Source organism: Brachyhypopomus gauderio, chromosome 4 (assembly GCF_052324685.1).
Source record: "Brachyhypopomus gauderio isolate BG-103 chromosome 4, BGAUD_0.2, whole genome shotgun sequence".
Taxonomy (NCBI): Eukaryota; Metazoa; Chordata; class Actinopteri; order Gymnotiformes; family Hypopomidae; genus Brachyhypopomus; species Brachyhypopomus gauderio.
This window is the reverse complement of record NC_135214.1, coordinates 4,698,856-4,721,425: the sequence shown is the minus strand read 5'-3', so window position 1 is coordinate 4,721,425 and position 22,570 is coordinate 4,698,856. Positions and strand designations below refer to the sequence as shown.

Below are 22,570 nucleotides of genomic sequence, written 5' to 3'. Positions count from 1 at the left end.
ATATAACCCACCAGTATTGACTTGGTCACAGGTGTGTGTGCTATCTGCGTTCATAGCTTTGAAATGCAAATCAAGATAAATCCTCTGTCAGCACTGACAGATGCAAGTCATTCCCATGAAGGCCGGTGTTGCATTTCGTAAATAATGATGAATGTTATCACTTAAGTGAAACCGATCATGCAATTGCATGGTAAACAACACATCTGCTGCATACTAAATCATTTCCTGTTTTTCCTAAACACCTGAGGTGTTGGGAAATATTCAGAGAAAATCTTAAAATAGTCTAATGAGTCAGCTAAAAAAAAGACACTGTTGCACACACTGTTCGAAGTGACAAAGCATTTTGCAGTGGCCCACACCAACGTCTGTGGTCTCAGGAGAATAAAAACAGACATTCCACATTAGAAAGACTCTGCTCCATGTGAATAAGGTTAAAGACATTCATATGAACGGCAGACTTAGGAGAATGGCGTTCCTTTAACATCTTGAACTGATCACGTTTATATTTGCAGAAGACAAAATAACACAATTCTGCAGACAAATCTATGACATGAGGCTTTTTATGTTTATCCATTCTGTGTAATAGTATATTATTATTTTCAATTGCTGGGGCAAATTTTTCTATCAAAACAATATTACCAACAAAGATTTTCTCTCACCTGTTCCTCAGTCATTATTGCTCCTATTAAATCCCCACAGGGTTCAGAGTTTTGCACCGAAAGTCCCTAGTGCACCTTAGACTTTGCAAGCCTGTGCGTCTGCTTTTGTTTATGGTGGCTGTTTTGTCAACTATTTTCAAAGTAAAATTGTGTTTTTTATTGTGTTTTCACTCCTGCTTCCCAAATATCAAAACTACTCCCTCTGAAGTGAAATTGTACTGCGGTTTTCATATACAACGATTAATAACAGATGCCAAACATCCGACTTTTCTTAATAACAACACACGCCACAGTCGTGATTCCAGGGACACGGAGCCGAAGCAGACGCTACCAGAGGAGCCCGGCGGAACAGACCAGGGCGCGATGTGACCTGAAACCATCACCCACGTAGCCACTCTGTGAGAGGGGCCATCCAGGCAGAAACGGCCCGTGCTGGTTGCAGAACACTCTCAGAGCAACGAACGCAAAACGAATCCAGCCAACGCAGAGAGGCCATTGAACACGTCTGACGTCTGGCTCGGGAGACATAGCTGGGGGCTTTTTGTTGCTTCCTCTCCATGGAGACACGGTTAGCGTTTGAAACCAGTACCGTTCTGAGAGGGGACTTCACAAGACTGGTACATGGGGCCAGCGATGCGCTCACGCTGAGAGACAGGGAGATGAGGAGCTAAGAGAGAAAGCCAAAGAAATATTTAGAACGCAAAACACGAGTGCCAGGAAAGGGGTTTTGGGGGAAAAATGGCACGACATGAGACTTTGATGTTCCCCAACTCCAATTAAAATTCCAGTCATTCCAATTATTTCCCTTTAACAGTTCTTCACTGTAATTCCCATCACACAGCCAGAACAGCACAAACCCAGAGCATGACACCTGGCAGAAAAAAAAGAACTTCTACTTGGTGAGCAGAACTTCCTGCGTGCGGCTATGAACAAGCTGGTTGTTTTCACAGTCAAAAACAGGCGCAATTTCAGAGAACAAGCTAGGAGGATATGGTGGTCAGTCCTGACTCTACCATGTGCTGGTTACCTATACTGCGGTGAGTCATTCCCCTGAGTGGGAAATGTCAATTTGATTTGTTGTGTGTGTATAGCAAACATGAGTGCAAAACAATTCAAGAACAACCCGACTTATCAATTCCCCCAGCTCACCCAGGACCCTGGACATCAATCAAACCGAAGCGCAGTCGTCTCCCGAGTTCTGTCATACATGACGCTTTTTATTTGCAACATTCACAACGAGAACGCTAAGGCAAAGCGAGTGCAAATACGATTCCCGCGTGTCTAACATCCACTGGCTCTGTGCCTCAGTCACTCATCGACAGCCGAACCTCAGTTCTGTGGCAGTGTCACTCAGTATTTCAATATTTCAAGCTTTAAAAAGTCGTTCAAATGAAACAAAAAATATCCCATATTATGTTACCTACTTACAAAAGTAGGATGTTAATATAATAAAAAAGAAGACCACGAAGATCACAGGTAGAACTACAAGGTCCACATGAAATTTATCATATTTTCCTAATTCATGAAATAATTTTTATAAAATGAGTCAAATGACACTACACAACGTACTCTGTTGAAAGCACCGAGGACATGTAGGGACGTCTGTAGCTGCTGCTGGCTTACCACAATCACAGAACTGTGGTCCAGGATGGTGTTTGGGGATCTCACCATCAAGGCCCCTGTGTTATCTCACGGCTGGCTTCTATTTTCCTTTGTTAGCTTGAGCCAGTCCCATACAGACTTGGTCAGAGTTAAATGGTGTTAATATTGTCCTGTATCATCTTCCATGATTCATCCTGCCAGACTTTCGGCATTGATGAGTTAAAGCAAAGTCACTAAATTCTTCATGCACAGTATCAAAACTACAGTGTACTACAGTTTGCATGTACTCCATCAGAACTACAGTTTGTGTGCACTGCATCAAAACTACAGTTTGAATGCACTGCATCAGAACTACAGTTTGCATGCACTGCATCAGGGCAACAGCGTGCATGAAGAGTTAGTTGACAGCAGCAGCAATGACAGCAAGTGCACGCAGATGATCTACTTGCTAATATATGCGCTTTATCAATATCAACTTCTTTGCCACATTAACCACCAGATGTCTGTGTAAATACTGCACATAAACAAACATTGTAATCAGACACCTTTTCACTGTGATCTTGCCAGTATACTTGGCAGCTTGAACAATAAATAATGCTTGCAATGTAAATCAGCATAAGAGGTAAATGAATTGTATTGCATGTTAGATCAGGTTATGTTTTTGCTTGCTGTTTCAGACACTCACTAAATGATTACTGCACAGTGACCGACGCTGTAAAACGAATCCACTTTTCTTTTCTTTTTTTTTACCAAACGAAAGGTATTCAAGTCACTGTCCTTTCTGAACTGCAAGACTATTACTTACATAACCAAAACAACTTGAACAAATTGACAAAAAATCATAACTGTGATTAATCTGAAGTACGCTGCGATTGTGATAACGACTTGCAATTACCACTGTGGCCCTACTGAAATGCTATACGTCTCCCCACAGTTTCGTGACTTGGAACACACTCGTGTAACTGACTACACGTGTCACGCGGCAGAAAGAGTAAGAGCCAAAACCACTCTTAAAGGCAGTTACCCATGACATTATCGCAGGGGAGAGCAATCTGCTCTCCAAAAGCTACAAAAACAACCTTCTGAGGAAACCTTGGTGCTGTCACTCAACTACCAAATCAGCGCCATGATCCAACAGGACAAAACCCATCTATCCCTTATTTGTTCCACATCAGACTGGACTAGTCTAACTCCAGTCAAGGTCAGTCATTGAACTGCTTCAAAGCCAGTGGTTTATAAAAGGTCCAGTTACGCTGTACTCTTGGAGAGCAATCATAATCTAGCAGGTCTATTTTGGTCTGTCCCATCTGCACTGGAAGTACCTGTAAAATAGGCAATTTTACAGGCTGAGCAGCAAATCGGTCAGCTGTGGCTAAAGGAGAAGTGATCTGGCCATGTTTGGGTGTTGTGAGCACGCCAGGAGATGGAGAAGACACTCCACAGCACAGGCGGGTAGTTACGACTTCTTACGCAAGGATTTTCCAGTGGCATCCCTGCCAATCATCTACGTCCCAGTGGAATACACATATCACAAACTTTACAAGCTACTGGGATGTAAACGATATGATCGCCGGTAATGAAAATAAACTTGCATGAGAGCTTTTCCATTACTGCCATTCCCTTCTGGAGTATTCACTATATCTGTGCGTGTCACTAGGATGGTGGTGATGTGATCTCCAGCTTGGCATTTCGGCCACTGCTGAGGTAAAGTTGCGGAAGAAAAATCTGACAAAAAAACAATATTTGTTCTAAACAAATATTTAAACAGACAGACTGCATGGCTAGATGGGACTGAATGTACGAGTTTGAGTAATTGCATTTCAATTATTTTTGCAGGTAGTTGTAAAGTATGTGAAATGTGATCCAGGGAGACCGGAAAAAAAAAATCTTCCCTTTTAAGGACTAATTCCAGTCCAAAGCCACCAGAGTTCTAACTGCTCTCCATAGCTCCCCCCAGTGGTGGCCCCTGGCATCCACAGCTCATCTCCATGTGATGAAGGAGGCACCTTATTAATCACACAGCACCAGCAGCAACTCTGCACCAGGGGTCAAGCAGGCTTGCCAGGTCATGTTTTTTTTTTTTTTTACATGCTAATGATATGATGAGTCATATTTACTTGTGTACCACAGGTTTTTAAAAATAGGTCGAGATGTACAAGAATTCTACAGTCTAGAATTCTATGTCCATTCTGACATCCTGTGGTCTTCTCATACTTCTCATCTTTTATCCACAGATCTCTCTACATTCAAGACAGCATGTATACATCTGCCCTGCAGGGTCTACAAGACAAAGAGGGGACCCTTTTTTCCATGATCATTCATTGCAGAAGCCACTCTGAAAGGCCTTTTTCCACCATACTACTATGTCTGAAATATCTTTTTTGTCAAGAATCTTTGGAAGGTGTCCTTGCTAGGAAGGTTTTCTCTTGCTATTACCCCTTCACTCAGGAGGGTCTCCTGATGTCTGCTGTGAAGCATTGTTGGAGGGATCTTGTACGATGAGTCATTTCCGTTTGTGCTGGCTGTTTGCTTGTCTGTACCGTTGTCACCTTGTGAGCAGAGTGGTTTTGATGCAGTAAGGTCTTTGTTACCTACTGTCCTGAACGGACAAGTACGAAAATAAAATAAATAAATACATCTGAAGTGTTTTCATTCTGCCACCAAACTACAGATTTTGTCCTACACACAGCTCAGAAGCCTCAACGGACGCATCTGGGTCTCAGTGGTTCTAACCAGTAACCAGTAACCCATAATCCTCTTTCCCATCATGCATTACAGCATCAGGTTTTTCTAAAAAAAAAAAAAAAAAACAGGTTGATGATGACCAGTGAACATTAAGAGAATGTTAAGAAGCCTGTCAAAAGAAATGTCAGTCTCCTAATTAGTCTTAATGAGCAGGCGTCCTCCCTCCCAGGCATCCAGATGGTGAACACCTCAGTACAACAGACAAATCCCTCAGTCTCCACTACTGACTAAGTACAAAAAATATTACATTCCTTAATAATTCTATTTATCGGCTCTGTTTCTACCACTGATGTCTGTGATGTTTGAAATGCAGAGAACCAGTGAAGCTGAATACACCAGTTCTAATAAGATTATCTTACCTGTTTGAGCTTTTTCAGATCTTCATCAAGCTCAAGATTGTCCAGAATGACGGCCACAAACAAACTCAGCAGTATCTGGAAAACATTACACCAGAGGAGATGAAGAACCATAACGCGTGTTCCAGCTATCTTATGAAATGGTGATGCGGTCACATTCTAATTACAAATGAACCCTTACGTTTCTTAAATCATAGCAACAACTGTTAATGCAAAGAGATACGTCATGCGTAATGCAGTGACCATTAGCATCAACATACCATGGCAAATCTTTCATTTTGATGCTCCAAATATGTTCAATGAAACACCCTGAACATTTCCTGCTGCAATGAATGAGGAGGAAAGGGTGATAATTGATCCTTTTGTGCCAGTCACTTAAGTGGCTGTGTTAGCACATTTACATGTAGCACACCTAGAGCGGTTGCAGGCTACAGTACCACAGGTTTGGTGTCGATTGGTTATTTATCTCCTGAAGTGTGTTTTGGTGTTTTCATCTCATCTGTAGGAGATCAATGGAGGCGTCTTAAAAAGGGATGCGGTCTCCCCGTCATCCGGAAGGATTCTGAAGTGTTTAAATTTCATTTTATTTATACGAGTACCAAAGGAATTCCTGCTGAGCTGTAAATTGTTTATGAGTCACACGAGCAAAGATGTCACCTGTTACTTCTTCAAAAAATCCACATTTCTGAAAAATATTCACACATTCCCATATGTTTCAGGTGGACGTCTACATTGGCCTTTAAGCCTTAACGATTGTGAGTAAAGCATGGAGTTTTTGAAGGCCGTAAAATATGACAGGTTTTACTGCAAATAAAATGAATGATTGAGTGTAGTATTTAAACAAGAATTTGAAGAACTAACTGAAACATCCAAAAAAGGTTATCTTCATGCTCACTGATATCACAAGAATGTATCATACTTCAAATTTCATATATATTCCATATATATTCCATATATATATATATATATATATATATATATATATATATATATATATATATATATATATATATATATATATATATATATATACAGTTGTGATCAAATTTATTCAACCCCCACTGAAATAAAGTGTTTTGGCCAGTTTGACATTGATTTTGATCATTTCAGTCATCTTATTTACAATTATATCAAAGAGGCACTTATAAATTAGACAAACATAACATAATATTTATGATGGAATAACCACAAATGTCTTTACTGTGCTCACATCATTATCAGTTTTATTCAACCCCCTAGTGACATTATTTTTTAGTACTTAGTACAACATCCTTTTCCAGTTATGACAGCTTTCAAGCGTGAAGCATAGCTTGACACAAGTGTCTTGCAGCGACCTATGGGTATCTTAGCCCATTCTTCATGGGCAAAAGCCTCCAGTTCAGTCACATTCTTAGGCTTGCGCACTGCAACTGCCTTCTTTAGGTCCCACCAGAGGTTCTCAATTGGATTTAAGTCTGGTGATTGCGATGGCCACTCTAGAATGTTCCAGCCTTTCATGTTCAACCATGCTCTAGTGGACTTGGATGTGTGCTTCGGATCATTGTCCTGTTGGAAGGTCCAACGTCTCCCAAGCCGCAGGTTTGTGACTGACTCCATCACATTTTCCTCCAAGATCTCCTGGTACTGAAGGGAATTCATGGTACCCTGCACACGTTGAAGCTTTCCTGTACCATTAGAAGCAAAACAGCCCCAAAGCATAATTGACCCCCCGCCATGCTTCACAGTAGGCAAGGTGTTCTTTTGTTCATAAGCCTGGTTCTTCCTTCTCCAAACATAGCGCTGGTCCATTGTCCCAAACAGTTCTAATTTAGTTTCATCTGACCGCAGTACACTGTTCCAAAACCTTTGTGGCTTGTCCACATGACTTTTGGCATACTGCAGTCGACTTTTCTTGTTCTTTGGAGTCAGCAAGGGGGTGCGTCTGGGCGTTCTGGCATGGAGGTCTTCGTTATGCAGTGCGCGCCTTATTGTCTGAGCTGAAACTTCAGTGCCCACATCTGACAGGTCTTTTTTCAGTTCCTTAGCAGTCACGCGGGGATTTTTCTCCACATTACGCTTCAGGTAGCGCACAGCAGTCGCGGTCAGGATCTTCTTTCTGCCACGACCAGGTAACGTTTCCACTGTGCCCTTTAACTTGAACTTGCGAATGATACTTCCGATAGTGTCTCTTGGAATATTTAACAACTTCGCAATCTTTTTATATCCATTGCCATTCTTGTGAAGAGCAATAACCTCTTCTCTTGTCTTCTGGGACCATTCTCTTGCCTTCACCATGCTTGGAAACACACCAGTAGATGTCTAGAAGGAGCTGAGTATCACAGTCCTTTTAAATCTGCCTAATTGGTGCTTATCATGCTTGATTGCTGCTCGTTGACATCCACAGATGTTTTCAATACCTGATGGAAAACACTGGAATGAACCTCTGTTCTTAGGAGTGGTAGTCGTAAAGGGGTTGAATAATTGTGTCAATGAAGAAATCACAAAAAGGCCATTTAATACTTTATGACAAAAAAAATTGATGCTATCTTAGTTGCATTTAGTTCTTTAACAAGTCCTTGTAAGATTTCATTATGAACACAATTACAAATGTGCACTGAATTCCATAAAACCCTTCGCAGCATTGGGGGTTGAATAAATTTGATCACAACTGTATATATATATATATATATATATATATATATATATATATATATATATATATATATATATATATATATATATAATAACATATAACAAACATGAAAAGATCAGTTGACATTCATTCTACATCACATCATTCATCCTTTTGCTTTACTAAAGGAGTTGTCAAATGTACTTCTTACAAGAGATATAATCAGCCGGACATTGGATTTGTCATTTCCAGTGGCAAGGCATTTAACTGCTGGGATAGGCTTAGAGTTAAGTTTAAGGTTAGGGTTCTTGTCACGGTACGGCGGCCCCCTACTGGTCGCCCCCGTCTACAGCAGCAGCTTGTCCTGTGGGTGTGGCGTTGTGTTCGTCCCTCAGGTGGGCGGAGCCCGCGATCCGTCTCACCTGAGGGTCGTTTGTTTGTCTATATATGTCTTGTCTTTGTACCAGTTGACTGCTGGTTATTATATCCTTAATTCGGATCAGTTCACGGGTTTTGGTTTGCGCACTTTACATATTAAACCATCCTATTTCCCTGAGACTTGGCGTGATCGCTTCCATTTATTTTCGCTCACCCTGCCCGTCACAGAATAACCAGCCACCTTCGGAAGCCGCCAGTCTCCTTTGCTTTCTCCTTCGTTCGTGGTCATGTCTCGTGGTAAGTGTTTGTCTGCGTGGTGTTTTGTTTGAAGAGCTCCGCCGTGCTTTTGTGTTGTGTTTTGTGTGTATGTAGCACGGCGAGGACCAGGGCAGTCTGCCCTGAGACAGCTCTTCATGTCCGTCGTTTGTCTGTCTGAAGAGTTTCGCCGTGCGTTTGTTTTGTGTGTTGCACGGCGAGGACCAGGGCGTCTTCCCTGTAAAACTCTTCATGTTGTGTGGGTGAAGTGTACATGTGAACGGGCGTGTGGACCTGTGTGCGTGCTCGTGGTGTTTTGTGTTTAGTGTTTCGTGTGTGACGCGGGTGCCGCTCGTCACTGTCGCCTCGCTCCCCTGTCGTCTTGTGTTTTGTGTGGGGGAGCGACTGCGATCTGAGCGGCACGTCACAACATACCGAGCGCGCATGTAAGAGTTCCGTTCGTTCGTTGTTTGTACACTGTTTTTTGTTTGTCTAGTCTTTGCGTGTGTGTTGTTCTTGCGTGCCCATGATTATGTTGTGTGTAATTCCACACATGCTCCTCCCCTTGAATGTGTGTTGGGGGTGGACCAGTGGTGGTCCCGTGCCACGGAATATGGCACGGAGGGCGTAGCTCCTAAGGGAGGCCCTGACCAGGGAGTCGAGGGTGTTCTCCGGAGCCGGTAGGGGCCCCTCTCCTGATGCATCAGGTGAGTTGTTTGGTGTCCCCTCCTGCTGAGATGGAGACCCCTCCCCCCGGATGCGGGGTGCCGAGATGGTCAGGGTAAGTGCGCGTATGTGTTTTGTGTTGGTGTGTGTGGGTGTGTGTGTGCATTTTGTGTTTTATGTGCAGGTGCTTCTCCCTGGCGGTGGATCGTGGCAGTCCTGGACCATGTGGGGGTCTCCAACTGGCAGGAGCCCCCTTATGTCGTGGGGTGACCGGAGCCCGGTCGGAAAGAGCCCCTCCCTAGAGGGCTGGGGCCCCCGGATGTTTGGGGACGATAGGGCTCTGGTCCGAAGAGCTCCTGCTGAAGATGGAGACCCTCCCTCCTGCTCGGGGTGACCAGGAGGCCCTTGGGGGCTGTTCCCCAGCCCGCGATAAGGGCGCTCTGGGCCTCGGTCTCTGGCGCTCCTGGGTTTGGTGGAGGAGTCCACCTCGTAAAGTCAGGCCCCGGCTGGGGCTGACTCCCCAGGAGGCTGGGGTGGCCCCTAGCAGAAGGCAGGGGCCAGCTCCGGGAGGAGGTAGGTCCAGGAGGTGACTTGGCCACGCCCCAGGGAGGTAACCTGCACACATACACCCCGGACGGACACGGAGCCGTGGCCCGCCGTCCTCGCACCTGTGGGGCTATGCGGCTTAAGGCCGGTTAGGGCGTGAGGGCCCTGTGACCGACCGGGGCGTGGTTTTGTCTTGTTGACGGCCCAGTCGGTCCAGGGTCCCGCCCAGGTAGGCGAGCTAACCTGTTTGTGTTTTGTGTTTCAGCTCCGGGACTACAGGGGGTGTGTCCCTTGTCCCTGCCTGCCTGCCCCTTTGTTTTGTGTGCTGCTGCTGTAGGCCGCACAGCCGGTGGAGGGGAGTGCGGCTTGGAGGGGGGATCTGTCACGGTACGCCGGCCCCCTACTGGTCGCCCCCGTCTACAGCAGCAGCTTGTCCTGTGGGTGTGGCATTGTGTTCGTCCCTCAGGTGGGCGGAGCCCGCGATCCGTCTCACCTGAGGGTCGTTTGTTTGTCTATATATGTCTTGTCTTTGTACCAGTTGACTGCTGGTTATTATATCCTTAATTCGGTGTCAGGGTTGGACCCAGGCACGTGCCTCCTGCCGCCACTAGGCGGAGCCCGCGAGCTGGTACCAGGGGCAATCGAGCCCGATAGATTACACCTGTTTGGCTGCCTATTTAAAGCAGGCGACTTCAGCAACGCATTGCTGAAGTTGTCTGTTGTCACGTACTCTTACAGCCTAAGCCAAGTTCTCTCATCTTCTTACTACGCTCTCGTTGCTCTCTTTCTCTCGTTTTCCGCCTGAGTGTTCTCAGGTTGGTTTTGTTTTTTTGTCTTCTCCCTCTGTTCTTCGTCGGCTGTCCTCCAGTGTTCTGGTTGACAGTCTGGCAGGTAACCTGGTAAGAAGCCGTAGGTCTTGTACCAAAGCTTCGTCTTCTGTTTTGTGTATATTTCTCCTTTCTTTCTGACACGTTGAGGTTTTCTCCGTGTGATTTTCGTTCTCCTGTTTTTTCCCCTATTTAGACGCGTTGTATTTCGTTCCGCGTGTTTTTTGTTTGTTTACTTACCTGTCCAGTACACGTCGAGTTCCTCCGTGTCATTCTTCTGTTGTTTCCCATTGAGTTTTTATTTATTTTTTTGTTGTTTTTCCCGCATCCGCGGAGGTTTCAGTTGGCTGTCTTTTGCCGTTTCATTTTGGTTAGCATTTGGGTTCTCACCACGTTAAAAACCAACGCGTCACCGCCGTGATCGGCGGCAGCGCGTTACATTCGGATCAGTTCACGGGTTTTGGTTTGCGCACTTTACATATTAAACCATCCTATTTCCCTGAGACTTGGCGTGATCGCTTCCATTTATTTTCGCTCACCCTGCCCGTCACAGTTCTGGTTAGGGTGAGGGTTATGGTTAATGATTATTACGTTAATGACATAGTTGTTTGCAGCGCATTTGTTGCTATGGCAGCAAAGAAATTAGGAAACTTAAGGGGGGGGGGGGGGGGGGGGGGGGGGGACTTTTTTGCGCCCTCCGAACTTTAGAACCCCATGGAATTAATGTTTTAATTTTAACTTAGACTATTTGAACATAAACTGGTTTTACCTGCTCAAATTTCAGCAGCATTTTGCTTGCACAGCTGACGAAGGACCTCTATCTGAAATGTCCCGTTTCTCAGGAAACATTGTGTACTACACTGTAATTTGTACCACCTCTATATACTAAATATAGTCTAATTGCAACCTGCATCTTACTGCTAAACTGTCCTGAATTTTTCACTGGTAGAAATGCATTTCTACATCACATTAACATCCACAGTGTCACGTAGGGCAACGCCCCCTCTCGTAGCTGTCACTCTGGGTTCCCTCATGTCTGTGTTCCCTGCCTGTTTGTCCTGCCCTGCTCGTTTATTTTGATGATTCCTCGTTTGTTACCACGCCCCTGTTTCATTGTCATCACCTGTCCCTAGTTTGGTTCTATGTATATAAGTCCCGTCATTCCCCAGTCGTGTCATCCGTGATTTTGTCTACTTCGTGCCTTGTGCTTTGTTATACCTGTTCTTCGTGAGTATTGTTTCCGCTGCCAGTATTCCTGCCTGTTCCGTGTTTCCCCCATAGTGTTAGTACTCTGTCCTATTATGTCTGTTCGCGTTTCATGTCTGGACTGCCTGCCCGTTGTGACCCATGCCTGCTATTTCGACTCTGCCTCTGGAATTTCCTTTAATAAATCTCGCTCACCTCCGCGTTTGTGTCCGTCTCCCTGTTCTGCGCTACGCAGAACGTTACACACAGTGTGCTTGTAGAACATTTAGGGCTTTTCTCCAAAGCTTTCCCTGCAGACCTTTCTTATTTCTGTTCTGTTCTCTTTCCTTGTCTTGACAGGGACGACTATGCAGAGCAGTTGTTCCTTGATTACCCGCCCCGCCTGTTCCCTCATTACTGCTACGCTGGCGTTGAAATGTCAGATTTAAACGCCAGCTCCTCAGTCACTCCGGCTCGTCAAATGTCAAGCGCGAGAATGAGCAGCGCGGCCAAGTTGATGCGTGATTACAGCGACGGCTGAATCAAACTCAGAGTGTGACTGACAAAGACGAATGAATATGCAGAATTGGGCGCCAACCTGTTGACACACACATCCATAAATCATTCATTACAGTGAACTAATAACCAGAATGGGTGGATGATAAACACACAGGTTTAGTCAGACAGGCAGACAAATGCACATGAATAAATTACCTGTGAAAGTGAAAAACCTGTGCTTAACAGTCACAAGACAACGACGGCTATCGGTCTGGATATAGAAGTTGGAAGCATTTATGAAAACTGCAGTGAGAGTTCTCTGTTATAACACCCATCTGAGAAGAATTATTATAATATTTTTTTACCAGAGTAGCGAACAGGTGGTAGAGGATGAAGTAGATAGCCACCACTGGAGCCCACATGAGCCCCACCGCTGCCAGGGTCTGGTCCATGACATCCACCCAGCCCTCCTGGGTGAGGATCTGAAACATGGACATGAAGGCCTGCGAGGAAAACAGCCCCCAACAAATCAGTCCACACTCCCTCATTACACTGGCCAGACGCACCCGCCCCTGACCTGACAAACACAGACCGTGCTGGGGGTGTCCACAACCAGAATAAAGCCACACTTCACAGCAGTTAATGTTATAACTATTGACATTAAGAGTGAAATTGACATAATATTGACATTAAGAGTGACATTAACATATAGCCTATATGGATTGCTTATAGCACTTCAACGAACCTGGTACAATGACCACAGGCACCGAATAAACTTAATTCCAAATGGACCGTACATACACGTTTTGTTCATTTTTGTACCATTCTAAATTAGAAATATTATTAAATATTAAAAATCATGTATTTGGATTTCTTTTTTTTTGTATTGAATAATGTGCTTGAAATTATTTTATTCACTGTGCGCACTCACAACGTTGTGATACAACTACATTTGAATGAATGAAGGCTGATGGCTGGTATTATTGTCTATAGGTCATTGCATGATCAACATGCCTGCCACTTAAAAGTGATTGCTGGCATTGTGGGATTTTGCTTATCATTTGTGTTATTAAGAAATTTAATTCTGTCAGTGGCGTATTGATTTCTAAAAAAAAAGAATATCCACTGGGACTTTGGTACATATGTTAAACCTTTTTTTTTTCCATGTGGAAGTCAAAAATTTGGCACAGATAAACCTGGTAACACTGGCTGTGGCTGCAAAGGCCTTCAAATGAACACTCGCCTGCTACAAGGACCTGCAAATGAATACCATTTTGCAACAGGTCTGTTGGCAAGCAAACTGGGTAAACATCATTATTTTCAACAGTTATCATACCACCCAGACCAAGACGCGTCAGAAATGAGAGGCATCTGTTTACCCAGCCTTCTCAGGAGTCCCAGGACAAACAGGGATCAGTGGATCTCTGCTCATAACGCCGGCTAAAAAAGATTTGGCTAATGAGAGCCCATCTCCCCAGCAATTAGTATCAAAAGGGATGGGTCTTACATCTGCTGAAAAAGAAATATTATGAAGCCATTGGAAGGTGTTTCAGGCCAGATTCCTATCCAGATTCATGTCATTTTCCCCCAGCTTAACAACTGACAGTATTATGATCTCAGATATCTTCATGTTATGTATATTTTTGATATATTCTACACTTGATCCAAAAACAAAATCATTTTAACTTTCAGCTTAGATGGTGACTCAATGTGAGTGTTACCCGTGGAAAGGTGGTGAAGCGGTCGAGGTCTTCCACGAAGCAGAACATCTGTAGACTGATGGCAGACATGACTATGAGAAGACTGGCTGTGAAGACCACCAAACTGCCTAGCTTCTTCCCAGGACCAAAGATCTTGTAGACGAAGTCCTCCAGTGCAGGGGAGATCTTGATCAAACGCACCACTCTCAGCACCTACGGAGATGTATGACCTTCTGAGGTTACTGCCCTTCACTTTGAACTGTGGCCTTCTTACATTAAAGGGAGGCTGATTCAAGATCAATAAAATGATCAAGAAAAAAGATACAAGGTCTCAGTGTGTCTGGATCCTTTCTTGTACCTCCCTTGTAAACTTCTTAATTTAATCCCATATCAGTTTTGTTAATTGATTTCAAATGTGGTAACCATGAAGGCAGTCTGCAGGAACTTGCAACACATTAAGAAATGTTTGTTTATGTCTGCTATGCGCTGAGATACATCTTAAAGTGACTTTGTGTCTTGACAGGAAGCTTCTTTGATGTAAAGAATTATAGTAAACAATTCTGTGAAGAAAAGGAGAACATTGATTATGAATTGATATAAAAGCCATTGATATAAAAAACCATTGATTTGTATTTTCCTTTCACACTAATAACACTGTATATTCTTCTGTTATTTTAGCAGGCCCCAAATTGCTTCTGGTGACAACAAATCAATGGAAATCTATGAGCAATGCATCATGGTCAAAAATTGATGAAGAGTAAGGACAGGTTATTGATCCATACATTGCACTCCGCTGATTCTTGGCCAGCATTCTGCCTGCTGAACTCCTCTCCCAACTAAGAGTTGCCCTCTTAGGTTTTACAAAAGTCCAGTTGACTACTGCGTCAGTGCCCTCACACACACCTCTAGATGGACCTGTTCAACAAAACTGCATCTAATAGAATGACACACTTCCCAGGTTGAAATTAAACAGTGTGATTAAACTGACCCCCAATCCCCCGAAGGAACTGTTTATATATCACACAATGGAATATTTATCTCCTGATTGAGTAAGGTTCTCGTTGTGTGGTTTGAGAAGACGTGAACACCAAGGGCTAATTAGGTATTCCGGAAACAAATATGAAGAAAGGCAATATTTATGATTAAACATTATTCATGGAAAGAGAGCTCTCTTCTCTGTGTCCTTTTAACACAAAATGTGATGACAAAGACTTTGTTTGACCTTTACAAGTGAAACACAGAACAAATTAGGAGACTTTCTCACGGGACAAGAGAATGGATCTGAAGAGAATAAGTAAAACAGTTCTTGACAGGAACTTATAACATCAGGTGTAATAAGTGCTCGCTTTGTTTTGGGCAACTTTACTGTGATGAATACAATAGTTCCTCAATATACTTGTCACGGTAGGCGGGCCAGCCCCACAGGGGAGCCGCCCACTTCACATTCCACAACACAACCACTCCCACTTTCCTGAATCACCCACTTATTCCATCATCACCTGCCCTAAATGACTGATTCTTAACAAATTACCTGTTTTAATTCTGGTGTTTGGCACAAGATATAAATTGAGAAAACCAACTGAAAGGAATTCAGAACATAAATATCACAAAAAACATATTCAATCATTTATTATCAAATCACCTCTGTGACCAAACCCAGAAAAAGGCTTATCGGTCCAAGTGACTCAGTTCCGAGTTCAGAACGAAGGGTGACTCATCAAACAAGCTGTTCCTGATGCTTGTTCACAATAGTCCCGCACACACAGAGAAGCTAAGAATATTCCCCTCACAAAACACCAGGCGGGCGCCCTGGGCCCCACTTTCTCTGGGGGGGTGGAGGGGATTAGATGTTAATGAGCTCTGTCAACAAAACAGCCCCCACACCCTCCATCTCCGCTCCATCCTCAGCTAACACCACTGCAGCAACCAGTTGTATGCATTATGAACCCCCACCATTTGCTCCTTATTAGCAACGTACGACCTAGCAGGTATCATATCCACACCAAACTCTTTCAGAGGCCATTGAGGAGAAGAAAACTTATTTCTAATTAACATAATGGACCTGTTGTAAATCCCACTTTTTACACCACCTATGGAACAACAAATCATTATTTATGTGTATTCATGTGATTACTAATACAATTAACATGGGAGGTTAGCCAAACCTTATAGCACCGCAATACTGATGTTCAGTTCTGTCAGATTAAGAAGGAGTCCTGCTACTTGGACACAAATACATCTTGCCTAAGATGCATTTAATACATACAGGCAAGTCTATAAATGTTGATTTTAAGAGGGCAATTTAAATGTTTATTTTTAATGCTATTATTTACTTTAATTAAGGACACACAGCACTAACAGATAAAAATCCTATTTAAAGTTCACTGGTGCCTCACAAATATTCTAAATTAATTTGTGTCAGAAAGCTTAAATACTTTAAATGCAGACGCTAAGGAGAGATATACAATCGAATCTCAGATTATCTATGATTGGTCCCAGATACAGGATGAAACACACGATTATAAATCCTCACGGCTCCTTCATAATCTCTCAGAAACGGGAGCAAACACAGTATTCTAAATACAATATCCCATTTCTATTTATTTCTAACGTTCTGAAATTTCAAGAGAAATAAGCTCATTTCATGCACATTTGTACCATTCATTACTTTATATACTTAAAATCATGATAATATTTTAGAATTTACTTAAATTAGAACTGCCAATAGTATCTGTGGCAAATGCAAATGTGTGAAGTTCCAGAAGCACGAGACATTTGAACAGGGGGACAGGGGTGTAGGGTGCCCACCTGGAAGTAAGTCATCTGTGAGTGGTAGAGGTCAGGGTAGATGTGCAGGGTGGTGCCCACCACCAGCAGAGACTCAAACTTGTGTAGGGAGGAGCTGATGTAGCCGGTGAAGCCCAAGCACCAGATCTTCAGAAGAGCCTCCAGATCAAACAGCACCGTGAAGGCAACCTGGAACAAGAGAGAGAGAGAGAGAGAGAAATGGCTGATAGAATGATGCATCTGGTCGTAGAAAGAACCCTATTTTTCTCATCATAGGAAACAATGAACTGAGAGCCCTGACTGAACTCATATTTGGCCTTACTGATTCTAACAGAACTGAAGAACCATCTCTCCCTTCAGTCACGTTTGTGATCAAGCAAATCAGGAGGCCATGTGGGAAACGGGGAACACCACCAGAACATGTGGCACTAAAAGACAGAGACCCGACAGGGCCCAACAGAACCGAGGGAAGACAGGACCAGCTAATGCCTTTACAGGCTCATCAGATCCGGATGGAAAAGTGAACTGGATTATTGGCGATATGGATGTGGAGCTGGGGTGTGAATACGCCATGTGCTTTCTTCACCTTATCTCTGCCTTTCAGACGGGAGGTGGGCGCCTGGCCGCACTCTCCTATCTGTCTTAGTTCACTGTGCCACCTGCATACTGATTGCCCAGGCAGAGCTTGGAAGACAGCACACGTGCCAGTAAACACACACACACACACACACACAGACACACACACACAGACACACACACACACACGCGCGCGCGCCCAGCACTCACAGATATACAGTGTGCCTAAAGGCTATATTGCGCCCACACAGTCACTTTTCACTTGATTTTAATCTCAGGGTTTAAGATGGCCGAATGCGAAAAGTGCAAGATTCACCAAGATCCAGTCCACTTGTCCACTTGACCATTTAAACAAGGAATTCTATGGATGCTGATGCATTTTTGTGTAATTAGGTGGTGTTTTCTGTGCTATATATTTATTAATATATATAGCCAGTACTGAAAAGTTCCAATATGTGCACCATATAGCATTATAACAGGTAACTTTACAGGTAAGGTTTCATGCGAAAAACAACTCTTGGGATTTTAGAATTGCTGAACTTTTTATCTTTTTAATAATGCCCAGGACGGCAGGCTGGGCCCTGTCTCACCTCCGCCAGGTAGAACTCATCATAGTCCTTTTTGTGGTTCTTGCCCTTGTAGTAGTTGCTGGAAGCCACGATCACGTCCACGGCCACCATACTCAGGATGAACATGTGGAAGATGGAGGACCGGATGAGTTGCTAGGGAAGCAGAGAGAAAGAGGGTGAGGGGGGGGGGGGGGGGGTGTTGGACTGGGCGTGGCACTCATCCGTGGCCCAGCCGCTTCCTGTCACCACAGTTCCCGCGAGAAGCACAGCCGTACACGAAGGCGTCTCTCCCCTAAACTGCCGCGAGCGTGGATTAGAGCACGCTCTCATCCCCGCTGTAGCCGTGGTGACACACAAGACAACCAGAGTGTTCGCCAACCTGAAGCTGAAGGCAACCGTTCAGAAAGTAGGACAGAGTCACATGCTCTAAAAATTGTTTGCTGCGGTTCAATTTCAGTGATGCAATGTCAAGTGTCAAATCTCTTCTCTGGCTGATATGTATGACATCAATTGATCAGTCAGTCACCTCAATGCACAAGAAGCCATTTTGTAAGCTGGATGTTGTGCTACACCAGGAAAACAAGCTTTCTACTGAATTTCAACAGATATCTATGGGAAATGATCAATAATGGTAACTACAATATGAATAGGTTGCCTTTTTTTACACATCATTTAAAAATGTTCAAATACTAACAGCTTGCATTTGCAACACTCTCTAAACTTATTTTAGTAACATAAACTGACACTAAATTGCTAGCAATCTTAAGGATTATCAGCAGACCTGCCTCAGATGACTAAATGCTTCTGATAGGCTTAAAGAGATCAGCCAGATATTCTTGAACTAGAAAGGGCTTTGAACATCATAAATACAATTACTGAGCAGTGCAGAACTTGGTAGAAAGCCAGTGAAAATGGAATATGACAAAGCGAATCAGGACATAAGCTGACCACAGAAAAAAAAAACACCCAACAGCACGCTGGACTGGTCTAATCTAGAAATCATAAAAGCATTAGTAGAACGCTTTAAAAATGCATAAATGCATTAGTGTCTCACAGAATAGTAGAATGTCCCACAGAATGCTAGCACATGTCTTACTTTGGAAAATGTTTCTTAAATTATGTCATTTTAGGAGCATTACTTAGATGGAGTAACATTTCTAACCAAAGACCAGAACAGTAGTTTTTGACTGAGAAGAAGAAAAAAATCACCAACCTCATTTCAACTGAATTCACTATTCAGTATCAGTGCTTCTGTTTTATCGCCATTTAGGTTCCTGGTCATTTAGGAGTTTATGCCTTTAACAGTCTTCTAACATGCATAGCTGAGTTACTGAACAGGTACAAGGTCCATTACTCAGCTCACAACTAACACATAAGGCACATAAAGTGTCAACTTAACACTCGTAACTTAACACACAGGTGGTGTGGTGAATGACATGATACACACCACCCGTGTGGGGCGTGGCCCACAACCTGAATTATCATGTGTTTCAGAAAACACATCAAAACAAAAAAAAAGCCCCCAAGATGCCGCGGTCTCTTAACGGAGATCGCTGATTTTGGGGGAGGCATCAGCAGTGTGGGTGAAGTACATGTTCAAGAATATATAAGATAAGAACAATAAAAACCTAAAACAAAGCCTTCTGGGACATCTTGCTATACCCTTCAAGACTCCAAAAACAACCTTCACAGATTAGCAGCAGTCGTACGGGGCTTATGTCAAGAGTCTGGTGGGCGGCAACTCCAAAACGAACAAATACTGAAGAGATTAAGGGTTAATATGCAATTTCTTAAAGAAACACTTAAAGATGGCAAGAGGTATGTCCAGGACTCAGTAAGAAATATCTCATATTTAGTACATATTCCCAATAACTAACGATAATAGTTATTCTAGAAATAACCTAGATGGCATTACATACAGTTGTAAGATAGTCAGAACCAACACAGAATTCCTCACAACATTCTTGGAAGATTCTTGTTGCTGAATTTTTACCTTTATGTTTCTGTGTTTCTGCTGAGGACGTTAGTGCTACCAAAGACCCATTACCACTGCTACAAACCACTTCTGCAATGCACACGTACTGTTGTGACGGCACGACTTCCCCCGCCCGCACCACTGAGGTCCAAAGGGAGCCCTACTGAAGCAGATCCATCATCCGCAGTTGGTTCATAATAGACTCTATTAATCTCAGTCAGGACAGAGCAGGCTTCACCTTGTAGTAACTTTCTCCTGTGATCAACTATATGGTAGATTTATTTCTTGTTAAACGACAATACAATAGCTGGCTTCAGGATGAACAGAATATTACTTAGTGTTTCTTTCAATAATTACATGACTGGAAACAACCATGTCACTAATGACAATAGTTTACAGAGATATCTTAAGTTTCGCGTCCATTGTACCAACTGCAAATGCGGAGGTTCGATAAAAATGTCGATTCTGAATCCAGAGTGCTAATTTAGACAAAGTAATCGGGAGAAAATGAACAAATATTCTGCCACCATCCCACTGAGCAGTGCACACATGGCGACAGTGGGCCGTGGTGTCTGTCCAGAACAGCTGCACGCTAAGTGTCCACAGACCGCAATGTGCGAAAAACAGTCATGGCACTTTCACTGGTAATGAAGTCGGAGTGAATGGAGGATGTTTGTGGGATTCCAACACTGCAAAAGAGAAATAATAACAACCGTGGGTGAAGTATTGATTGTTAGTGCTATCAGATGTGTCCTGGATCACAGCTTGAATGGACGCAGGGTAAAACAAGCACACAGTACACTTCTCCTTTCGAACCACGGCTGCAGCACAACACTCGTGCATGTTTATCCCAACGCAGCCATACAGCTTGTGGGTGGGTGGATTAATTGACAAGATCTGAAGAAAAAAATCAGGGAGAGAGAGAGAGAGAGAGAGAGAGAGAGAGAGAGAGAGATGGAAGGTAGGCTGAGATGTTGATTTTGTGTGGCACACAGTCTCCTAGGTCTCTGCGAGGAGTGAGTTTAACCACCTGTATAGGCATTATGCAAGTGCACTTACACCAGGAGAGAGTGACCTACCCGTGCTGACTTGAACAGTGTTAATAATAACCAATTAATAACCATAATCAGTTTGTGTATCATACATCCATAGAAAAGCATCGTACTTTGTTGAAATTGCAGCACAGTACGTAAGTAACTGAGCAGTGACACAATGTTGCTTTGGCTCCGCAGTCACGCCCACAGGACTTGAAATGACACAATGACTATAAACTTAAAGTGCAAACTGTCACCCTTAATTTAAGGGTATGTAACTCTACACAGGGTGACCCAAGTAGGAATTACAGTCCTTTTAAACATAGTCCCATTTTATGGGACCAGAAGTAATTGCATAAATTGTCCCCGAGTTGCCGGCCCAGCTGTGGAACATTGCATCGTTAGTTAAGGACAAGAGCTCACAAACAATCTAGAATGGATCCTAAATTTGTCATTGGCACCCAGAGACCGATGCTGTGGTCTCTCAACACGGGGTCTCAAGACGTTAGTGGTGACCCAGGGTATAGCACGGCTGAAAAGTCAGAATTAATTAGTCAGGACCAACCAAAACAGGTTTGTCAAAGTGATCTGCTTGGCGCATGGTTCATAAGTATAGCAATAACATAGAAACAGCAGTGAGTGATGGAAGAATTCTTTTAGAATGATTTCAGTCATGAAGGAAACCGAATATGTCGAGAGAGTGAGAAAGAGAGAGAGAGAGAGAGAGAGAAAGAAAGAGAGAGAGGGAGAGAGACCTTGACCTGTAAAGCAGCTAATATTACACAAGCAATAAGGCAGCAAGCACTCCGTATGCACAAGGCAAGAGACACGGAAAGCAAAAGGTAGCCATGCCAACTGCAGGCATAGAGTCAACTTCCATGAGCACAGAAAGCCATTAGAGCCACTCTGCCCCTGGGTCAGGCAGCCTGTCTGTAGCCCGGGGGCCGCCCGGACCCTGGCCCACAGACACGGTGTGGACAGCCCACACGAAGACACTGCCAAAGAAAAGCCTAGAGGAGCAGACGCACTACCAACATATTCTGGCCCTTTTTGGGTGCATCCCACCATGATTAATCTGGCCTGCAAAATATACCAACGACATTTTAAACTGCACTTTCCTTGTGTATGTCATAAATAAGATGCAGTGGCTTATGTACTTGCCAATTAATCTTTTCATGATAGCAATTCTGCTCAGACTCTGCTCTGTATTTAAAGGCTTAACAGGAGATATTTAATAGATTCGGTGCTAATGCAATATGCAGAAATCGACCCTTGTATTAATCAAGAAAGTCCACTCCAAGGTTACTGCTTGATTTCTTCACTTAGTGTCTCCATTCAGTGCTGTTATGTTCTTTGAAACAAGTGCATGTTTATGCAATACAGCGTACCTGAGGCTGGGCACAAGGTGGCACAATATCAAAATACACAGGTTTGCTTTTACACACAGAGGGTAATGCCAGGCCCTGGTCTCTCTAGGGCTACGCAGTCAAGCTTCTCCTCCTTTGTTGCCTCCTTGTGGAAACCGCTCTCTGACTAACATGGTACATGACAAAGAAGTTTGACATTTCCAGCTCCTGAACACGTGGTCCGCCCAAGGGTGT

General features: G+C 43.6%; 1 protein-coding gene across 3 annotated transcripts in view; it reads right to left on the bottom strand.

Annotated features, from left to right (window-relative positions):
• The window catches only part of nalcn (sodium leak channel, non-selective), a 107,369-nt gene that overhangs the window by 41,671 nt on the left and 43,128 nt on the right, over positions 1–22,570 (bottom strand). For all 3 annotated transcript variants that reach the window (XM_077001693.1, XM_077001691.1, XM_077001692.1), the window contains 5 exons: positions 17,982–18,113; positions 16,837–17,004; positions 14,050–14,241; positions 12,694–12,831; positions 5,366–5,440 (listed from right to left, as the gene is read on the bottom strand). In XM_077001693.1, coding sequence (XP_076857808.1) covers positions 5,366–5,440; positions 12,694–12,831; positions 14,050–14,241; positions 16,837–17,004; positions 17,982–18,113 — 705 coding nt within the window. The remainder of the gene's footprint in view (positions 1–5,365; positions 5,441–12,693; positions 12,832–14,049; positions 14,242–16,836; positions 17,005–17,981; positions 18,114–22,570) is intronic.